General features: G+C 46.7%; 1 protein-coding gene across 1 annotated transcript; it reads right to left on the minus strand.

Annotated features, from left to right (window-relative positions):
- Positions 1–4,809: 4,809 nt before the first annotated feature.
- Positions 4,810–8,564, minus strand: LOC143036181 (uncharacterized). The gene is made up of 2 exons (XM_076203429.1): positions 8,539–8,564; positions 4,810–6,475 (listed from the first exon to the last, which is right to left on the minus strand). Exons 1-2 carry the CDS (start codon positions 8,562–8,564, stop codon positions 4,810–4,812), a joined length of 1,692 nt encoding a protein of 563 aa, XP_076059544.1.
- Between the last annotated feature and the right edge of the window lie 1,673 nt (positions 8,565–10,237).

The following is a 10,237-nucleotide window of genomic DNA, read 5'->3' on the forward strand; positions in this document are numbered from 1 at the left end:
AGCTTTGGAGTGTATATATTTTTCGTGCCAGCACCAGACTTCTTTGATGCATTGATGGCAGTCATTTCGAAACTGTGTTTTCAGTGTATGAAGTCTTTTAGTAATGTCTTCATTCCGCACATTACATTTTGTTAAAGAATATAAGTCAGCTTTCGATGCTTGTACTTTTTATATTTCTCATCTTATATTCTTTGCACTTGATATTCCAAATGGCTGGGTACTGCTTTAGTAGCTTAATGAAATGTAATATAATAGTCTTCGTCCACTCGAATAGCTTTGCAGAAGTTGCTTGTGCCATTGTATGAAACTAGAAGAGCGAAGCAGAGCGCGTACATCCTTTTTCTCCAACTGTCATTGACACACTGCGCAGCGATTCGAAATCGGTACGGCCCATGATGCTGCGACGAATTGAAAGTCACGTTTTTCAACTCATCGCTTCAATACATCGCGCATCAAAATGCTCCGTGTGGACGGGGCCTTACGTGCAAAGTGTCTAGCAGATAGGAAGAGGTTTCTACCCGTAATGTTCATAAGTATCTTGATTTACCACAGTTTTTCCTTGTTGATATCACTCAGTATATCTTGCAAATCCTTTGCTCTTACTAAAATAAGAATTAAGTCACTCGCAAATCTTAGTTGGTTCAAATATTCACCATTAATCTTCAAACATTCCTCTTCCCAACTCAATCTTCTGAAAATCTCTTCCAAGCAAGCTGTAATTTTTTTTTTTTGTGAAATTGTATTGCCTTGCCGTACTCCTTTCTCGATCTTGATCTTTTCTGTGTTATTATGTAGTCGAATTTCAGCGGTACCTTTCGCATAAATCTTTTCTAGAGCCCTTACGATCTATTCGTTTATACCTTGCTTGCGTAGTAAATTTAGTATTGCTATTTGTTCTACCGAGTTTAAAGGTTTTCTCGTAATCTACAAAAGCTAAACAAAGAGGTACATTTTATTCTGTCGTTTTCTCGATTGGTTAGTTTATCACCTGCAAATGATCTAGAGTCAAATATCCGCCTTTAAAGCTTTCTGTTCTCTCGGTTGGTTTCCATCTAAAACTTGATCTAGTTTATTTGTAAAGATCTTGGAAATACTTTATATACATTTGATAGCAAACTAATTGGTCGGTAGTTACTAAGGTCCCTCTAGTCTCATTTTTTTTTAACAAAATCATTATGGCATTACACCAGGATTCATTAACGCTTTCTTGACGTAAGCACTGGTTGTACAGCTGAGCTAACTTGATATGAAATTCTTTCCCTGCGTCTTTCAAAAAATCTATCGATATACCATGTTTCCCATGTGGTTTTCCCTGTTTCATATTTCTAGAGCAAATTCTACTTCTTCCTTTGTGATCTCTGGTACACAACTAACGTCTACAGATGAATTTACTGACTCAACTACGGTCTTCGACGAGTAAAGCTCTTGGTAAAATTCTTCTACCCTTTTTACCATTCTGTCTCTGCATTTAATGCTCTCTCGATTCTTATCTTTCAAAAATATCATTTACTGATTGCACACACGCGATGAATATATGTATCAGTGAAAAAAGGGGCTACCGTTTTTATGGGAGTATTGGTGTCCTTTGATATGATCAGCTTCACTCCTACAGCAAAGTGCGACCCACCTCCACTACAATTACAACTAGCCTTAAAACATATTGCAAAAATAACATCCTCCATCACAGCCCCGCATCGTCTCTACACCGACGAATCATTACAATCAGATGGTGCAGCTGGAGGGGCAGTCTACTCACCTGACCTACCGCCACCTCCTGAGGGCTTGGTCGGCCGTCGGCTCCGTGATCACTCCAGCTCCACGTGTACGAACTATACGCCATCCTAGATGCTGCCAGTCTCGTTTGTCAAAGAGGAGTTAATGCTGTCATTATATGCGACTCTAAGCCTGCACTGCAATCCCTCCCCGCTATTCATCCCACTCACACTTCTACTGTACAACAAATCCTTTCCTTTTTATCCCTACTGACTATCCGCAATATCTGCATCAAATTCATTTGGATTCCCTCTCATGTAGGTTTACACCATAGTACCAAAGTGCGCTTAGCAAAGGAAGCCTGCCGACTCCCCCGTCGTAGTGATGGACGACCTCTCTCCCTGCCATATTACCTCAACAGGGTCCGCTCCGCTGCACTTCTACCCGAGCAGCGTCTGTCGGAACACCGAGAGACCCTTCAGTGTCACCATCACCCACTACGAATCCGTATGCCGCCGCAAATACATGTACCGTCGCAGAGGACTTATGGTTCGTCGCCACAATGTTGTCTCGGCCCGACTGCGGCTAGGCTACCGTCCACCGTGGCAGGTCGCCGGCGTGGAAGGCGAGCCTGTATACACAGAATGTCGCCTATGCCACGCTCCACTAGCCAACACCATCGAGCACTACTGCCTAGCGTGCCCCACTGTAAGACATCTACTACCCCCAGGGACTACCATTAGATGCCATCTGTCGTTATCTCCTAACACAAAATATATTAGATGAAATACTTGTCCGTTACCCCCGCTTTGGTGGGTTTTCATAATACCTGATGCCCTGCGTGACATCTCTAACTTACTTCCCCTTTGAATGGATGTACAATACCCAGTGTCCTATCTTATGTTACCTGCAACTCATGTAGAGTATGTATGTGTATTAGTGTGTATATATATATGTGTACGTGTGTAAGCATGTGTATCCTAATTGCCTTCCTTTATGAAAACCTCCCCCCACTGTATAACGCTATTGCGTAATAATAATAATAATAAAAACACACACACACACAGACAAAGGTCAGAGCAAAAACAAAAATAAAGACGTTAATAAATAAACAAATTGCAAAATCAACGAATAGATTAATTATGAATTAATAATGTCCATAAGTTTTTCCAGATAAACACAAGTTGATATAATGAAAATCTCTTATTTTATTCTACATATAATGAAATAGAATAATTGATACAATTTTCCCTTATTTTACTTAGTGTAATGTAAAATATTCCTTATCTTATCCTACTTTAACTCATTTTCCTTTACATTATCCATTCATTATCATTTATATTATTCGTCTAGTTTCATTCCGTGTAGTGCCTTTTGCCTGTCGTTCCTTTTCTTTCTTTATATATTTTTCTCTCTTGAAAGAGTGCAGGTTTGTTTATATAATGTTTTTAACTTTATTCCATGAAGTGTCATTGCATCCGATTTCTTTTCTTTCTCTCCTCTGTTTATTTTTTCTCTTTTAATTGAATGCGTGCAGGTTTGTTTACTTTATTAATATATTTTTTCATTCTATTCCTTGTCATGCCATTGTGCTTCATTTCTTTTATCTTCCTACTTTATTTATGTTTTCTCTCTCACTCACTTACGTAAAGGTATCGAAGCTGTAGCGACATTATTCCATTCTCCAATTTATATATTCAGTTATTCTAACTTGTGTATACCGTTTTCCCGCGTAAACTTTCCGAAGTCATACATGTCTCATACACACTGCCAATGTATCGTAAAAATACATATTTGATCCTCATCCTCTAAATACTCCACATTAAAAAATTTATTGAAATAATATGATTATGATCTTTTTGTTTATATACATTTTTAGTCTGTATATACAGAAATGGAACTGTATTTGCATAAATAAATTCATAAACATTCACCCGAGGGTGTGCATAGCGATGTAACTAGATTTGCAGATGACCCTCATCTGTCCGTGGAACAGTAATACGGCGTTCTCTCAAGCAGTTCGGTTACAACGGTGATGGCAGCGGCGCCCGTCCTCATACTCTCGGGGTCGACTGAGCCGTCGGTGTAGTATATGGCACCGCCCGGTTCAGACACTTGCGCCACCGCCATGAGGGTGTGATGCCGCAGCTCGTCGGTGGTGCAGAGCGCCCTGCTAGCCGGTAGCCGGGTGGTGGAGAACTCTACTGCGGGGGGGTCCCACGGGGGTGGGGCTCGATAGGTGGATGCCGGGAGGTTGGCGTGTGGCCAGCGCCAGCTGTTAATGTGGGCGGGGCTGCCGGTGACCAGGGTGGACTGGAGTAGCCACGGGTTGCGGTGGAGGACATCGTTCCCTTGCGTCATTGCAAGCCGTAGTCTTCTCTGTGCTACTCCTTCGGAGTCGCGCTGCAGGACCCTGGCCACGCGGCAGGCCACGATCTGTTGTACTCTGGTGGTAAGTGGCACCAGGGGGGTCTCGTTCTGCATGACGCACGCACTGGTCCATCTCGGAGCTCCCAGCATCGTCCTCATGGCGGTGTTTTGCAGCACCTCGAGCCGCTCCTGTTGGCTACGGGAGAGCGATATGAGGACTGGGGCGCTGTAGTCCACCAGGGAGCGCACTGCAAATATGAAGTACAGTCGGAGGACGGAGAAAGTGGTCCCCGCTGTGGGTCGTGTCATGGCTCGCATTACGTTCAGCCTAGCCTGGGCCCCTTCCCTCAGGTAGGTGGCGTGGGCTGTAAAGGACAGCCACTTGTCCACCCATACACCGAGGTACTGGTATGAGTTGGCCCAAGCCAGTCTGACGCCCTGGACGCAGAGCTGACCTGCCGGGTCGGCAGCCCTCACCATCATGGCGCGGGACTTCTCTGCAGAGATTTTGAGTCCCAGCTCCTCGCATTTCCCGCTGATAATGTCGAGCGCCTGCTGCGCCTTCCTGAGCTTGTTGCCCCTCCCGGTGACCACGAGGGCGAGGTCATCGGCGTAGCTGAGGAGGATGGTACCATTGTGGAAGGGCAGGGCCACCAGCTGCTCCATCAGCAGGTTGAAGAGGAAGGGGCTGAGGATACCACCCTGGGGCGTCCCGTTCTCCAACCTCTAGAAGCTGGACTTTAGGCCCTGGAATTTTACCCTGGCGCGGCGATGCTGGAGATAGTTGCGGAGCCAGGCCAGCATCCTTCCCATCACGCCCTTCCTTACGAGGGCGGCGAGGATGGCATGAGGGCTGGCCAGCTCGAATGCCTTTTCCAAGTCGAGGAAGACAACGATGGCGGGGCGATGGTTAACTTGATTCAGCAGTGTCAGGATGCTGTCCGCCGTGCTCCTGCCGCGGGTGTAGCCGAAAATGTGAGGGTGTAGTGGCTCCACACGCCACTGAAGGCGAGCAAGCACCATTCTCTCAGCCGTTTTGGCCGTGCAGCTGAGGAGGGAGATAGGCCTTAGCTTAGTGGGCTCCCTCGGTTTGGGGATTGGTTGGATGTCAGCCTCCTTCCACGAAGGAGGCAGGCATCCCGCCATCCACGACTCGTTGACTGTGGCCAGCAGGGCGGCGTCCCCAGCTGGTCCGGCGTGAGCGATCATGGAGTACGTCACGCCGTCGGCCCCTGCTGCTGTGTCACGACCCCGTTTCTTGGCCTGCTCCAGCTCCTGAGGAGTGAAGGGACGGTCTGTTGCATCAGCTTCTCTAGTCGCCTCCTCGATGGCCGTGTCGCGGAGCGTCCGAAGCTGCTGCTGGAGCCGGCGCGTGCTACCAGGGAGCTGGTCATTGGAGCCGCGGGTGGTGAATTCGGCTACGAGTCTCACAGCCTCCTGGCGTGGGTACGGGTGGGCGGCGGGGCGAGGCGGGGCGGCGCCGGAGGCGGTCTTCACGCTTTTCCACAGCTGGCTTAGAGACGTGTGTTGGCTGAAGGAGGAGCACCACTCCAACCACTTGGCCTCCCTGGCCTTCAGGGACACCTCCCGTGCGCGGGCCACCACGTCCTGAAGTAGCCTCAAGTTGGTTGGGTTGGGGCGTCTCTTGTAGAGCTTCCTGTGAATGTTCACTCTGTGGTTATGCTCCCGCACCTCCTCGTTGTAGAACCACCAATTTGGCCGGTGACGACGGCTCGGGGCTTTCCTGGGGATGGCTGCGTTAGCAGCCCTCTCAATAGCAGCAGTCAGGTCCCTCTCCCGCTGGTGAAGGTCCACGGGTGGCTGGTAGGCGGCCCACCATTCGTCGAGGGAGGCCTGGAAGCTGGCCCAGTCTGCTCTCCCGATGTTCCAACGTGGAGGGGGGAGGGAGGGCGCTGGGGGTGCCACTGGGAGGGTGGTGAGAGTGGCAAAGTGGTCGCTGGTGAGGGTAGGATGTACTTGCCATGTAGCACCGGCGGCCAGGTCGCTCGAGGCGAGTGTGAGGTCAAGCCTCCCCCCCCCCGGGTGTGGGTAGCCTCCCCTGTGTTGAGGAGGCGGATATGGGGAATGTCCTCGAGTAACACGGCCAGGTGGCGGCCCGTTTCGTTGGTTGGAGATGGTGACTGCAGCATGGGGTGGTGGGCGTTCAGGTCGCCCGCCACGAGGAGGCTGGTGTGGGCGGCGAGGGAGAACAGCTCGCCTGCTTCCAGATGGTATCGTTGGCTCCTGTATATGTTGTACACCAGAAGCGGGATGCCCCCGACCTGCAGCTCTAGTCCCAGGACCTCCACGCCCTCCCCGCAGTGGACTGGGGCGGATACTCTGCGGTGAGGGATGGTGCTCCTCACCAGCGCCGCACAGCCGCGGGTGTTGTCTGTGGCAGGGAGCGAGTGAAGGGAATAACCCGCCAGACAGAGCTTGTGGCCATCCACCTGGCCCTGGAGCACGCCCAGAACCGCCAGGAGGCTACTGTGGTCCTACTTACAGACTCCAGAACGGCGTGGCAGGTCCTACAGCAGCCGTGCCCCAGCGACAACGTGGGACTCGTCACCGCCATCCTGGGCAGCCTGCAGAGCCTCGCCGCACAGGGACGTCGGGTAAGGCTGCACTGGATGCCCAGCCACGTGGGCGTGCGAGGCAATGAGTCCGCCGACGTTGCTGCAAAAAGAGCCGCTGGCGCTCCCCACGTGACCAGGCACGTGCCACCTAGTCTGTCGTACGTGAAGGCACGAGCCAGGCGTGCCGCAGCCCGCCGCGCCCACCAGACTCACCGGCAGTTAGAAGGAGCAAAAAGACTAGCTGCTTGGTACGCCGCCACCACCGACTATCAGACGTTGAGCGCCTTCCATCAACAGCCCAGGGCGGACGGCGTACTGTTGCAAAGAGTTAGGCTGGGCTACTACACCAGGGAGGAGCTGTATGACGGCTTCCAAGGGCAACAGTGCGACCACTGCGGTAGGCACAGCCGCCACCCGCTGCTGCACTACCTACTGTCCTGCCCGGCCACGGAGGCCCTCCGACCAGCGCCGCAGACCCCCACCCACCCTGCAGAAGGCAGCCTCCTCAGCAGTCGGGCAACGAGAGCTGCCCTCCTTGTCCGCCACACGCCCATGGACGTAATGCTTGGGGTGCTCAGGGCGGCGCCCCCCCCTCGCTGACCTCCCTAAACCCTCACCTTCCACCCACTAGAGCACAACAACTCCCCCACTGGCGGGCTGTTGCCCGCATTGTATGTCAATGTATGTAAAGCTGTACATATTTATACAATAAACCTTTATTAACTTAACTTCATCTGTCCGTTGTTGTCTCGTTGAACGGACACTAATATATTTGGAGGAAGATCTATCTTCTAACTTATGAAACGATATAGCAATTCCGTAAACTAAAGTATTATATCAATATGTTGCGAAGGCCGGTATGAGAAGGAAGAATTCCAAATTATAATTTGACGCAATAGGAAGGCGATGTATATCCGCAATGTTCGATAGTAACTTATTTAATTCACTCCTTCGCTCTGTTTCCTTTTCTACACCTGAATGGGTGCAGGTATCGAACCGCTCAGGCATGGAAGGGACGGCTACGAGCTCCCGTTACATCGTGTCAGGTCGGGACTAGCGATGCGACTAAAGTGACAAAAAAATATAAAAAAAATCATTTTCTTTTTAATATTGTCTTAAATATCTTGGCAAGAAAAAACACATTACAATAAGACAGTATACCCTCAAGCACATGTATATATATATATATATATATATATATATATATATATATATATATATATATATATATATATATATATATATATATATATATATATATATATATATATATATATATATATATTTATTTATTTATCATTTTAGGGAATTTCCCATTTTCTGTGTGTCATGTTTTGATGTATTTTATTGATTTTACAATAAACCTGTAGCATCTTTAACTCTCAACACGTGTGCTAATAATATGCCTTTGATGGTGTAGATATATCAACGTTTTCTGCCAATATGGTGTAGTTTCTGGAATTTTGTCTCATAAAAGGTTTGGCACCACGATGACTGAGATTTGGTAACATTGTAAGTTGTTCGTGTTTGTTATCAGTCCTGTAGTTTGTTGTTGTGTGGGTAGTGTGAGTAAAACCTACAATGCCAGGCAGGGAGAGGACTCCAGTTGCCAACCTATTCAAAGATGTCCCAAGTCATGGGAAAGTGGCAAAATTTAAATGCTCATTTTGCTCAACAGCATTGTCAAAAAACGGAAGTAGGATGGTAAACCATAGAGTTCGGTGCAAGAAATGTGGTAAAAAAAGTATTTGCCATGTGGTAAAGGCCGAAAAACAGTTTTTACTGATGCTGAAACTACTGAGGGAAGATCACAAGGCATAGACAGTGACTCAGACATGGAACTGCAGTTGCTCTTGCATGATACAAATGCAACAAATACAAGCACTCATACAATGCCAATGACATTAGATGATTAATTTTTTTACAAGTCCGATTCCGATGGCTCTGCCCAGACCCGACACAGCCACAGGCACAACATCTGTCTCTGTCAGTTCTGGAATCACTCCAGTGACTTCCACTCCTGCCAAAGCCAAAACGTTAACACAACAGAAGATTGCTTCATACACATATGTTGACAAAATGACAGAAACACACACAGTAAGTATATACTATGTTATAGTTATATATTGTATATACTAATGTGTCTTCTATGTCAACATTCAGTAATCTGTCCATCAATATCATGATTAATGGAAATCAAATGCATTACAGGAAGAAGCTCAGATGCAGTTAGCCCGGGCTATCTATGCAAGTGGCTGTCCACTAAACATAGTAGGTAATAAGTTGTGGGCAGAGTTCTTCAAGACTCTGAGGCCATTTTTCAAGATTCCGAGCCGGGACTCAATCTCAAACAATCTTCTTGAGAGTGTCTACCAGGAGTGTTCTGTAACTGTTAAGGAACTAGTAGCATCTGCTTCTAGTGTTGCAGCAATGTGTGGTAGTTGGACTAATGTAGGAATATGTAACATGATGTAGGAATATGTAACATCATTATGTCACTTATTATTCCTAATAAATTGTTATAAATAATTATTGCCCCACTTAATCCTAGAATACTGGATAATTACAGGAATGAGGGGATCATAAATTTCATTGTGACAGTGCCAAGACCCATATTTTGGAGCAGCATTGCAACAGTTTAGTTTCAGTTAAAATAACAGTTAATCACAACTCAATTACAAAATTAACTTAGACAATAAGATAAATTATTTCACATAAACCTCCTATCTTAAGAAGAGATTAATATTAATCAATAGTAAATTCTCTGTATTCCGGTTTTCATTAGTTTTGTACTTTTGGAATATGCTGCAATATCTAATTATAGCTTCTGTTTTATTATTGGGTGCAGAAAGCCACACTGGGCAGTACATAGCAGATCTCCTGAAGAAAGTAGTGGATGACATTGGGCCATTGAAAGCGTTGGGGATCTGCACAGATATTGCCTCTAATTGGAGTATCCCCACATAAAACCATATGGTTGCATGGCTCACACTCTGCAGTTAATATTCACAGACCTAAAAAAAGATCAAGTCTGCAGAAAATATCCAGTCTGACTGCCTAAAAGTTTGCAAAGCAGTCAAACAGTCCCAAAAGCTCACTGCTCTACTCAAACAACATCAAAAGCAGTCACCACAAGGGCAACAGCAGACACTAAAACTGCCTGTTAAAACAAGGTAAGAATTATTAGTATATTACTCATTGCTAAAGGTCACAACTTGCAAAATAGTATTTTAAATTTCATTCTTATGCCAATAAACTTGCTGTGAATTCTTTAATTAATTTGATGTTTCTCATGGCTAAGCTGTTTTGAATTGAGAATTCATACTGGTACTAATATTGTTGTCCTCCTTTGTTTCAGATGGGGATCTATTATCCATTGTGTGAAGAGTGTATGCATTTCAGGCTCTTGCAATCGGTGATGATGCCAAGCCATCTTTGGACATGTCCATTAGGAAACTCCTACTTTCAGAAGTATTTTGGGATCGGACTGAGGGTATTCTCAAGCGCCTGAAGCCAGTGGCAGATGCCATCACTGCCATAGAAGGAGACAATAAAAATCTCTCTGGTAATGAAAGTGT

Source organism: Oratosquilla oratoria, chromosome 20 (assembly GCF_046742065.1).
Source record: "Oratosquilla oratoria isolate Oo_2021 chromosome 20, ASM4674206v1, whole genome shotgun sequence".
NCBI lineage: Eukaryota > Metazoa > Arthropoda > Malacostraca > Stomatopoda > Squillidae > Oratosquilla > Oratosquilla oratoria.

Excerpts from the sequence above, each read along its gene's own strand:
- LOC143036181 (XM_076203429.1), bottom strand. The coding sequence starts at position 8,564 with ATGTCATTGGCATTGTATGAGTGCTT. Across the intron at positions 6,476-8,538 it reads TTGGCATTGTATGAGTGCTT|ACAACACCCGCGGCTGTGCG; the intron begins GTATTTGTTGCA and ends TCCCTGCCACAG.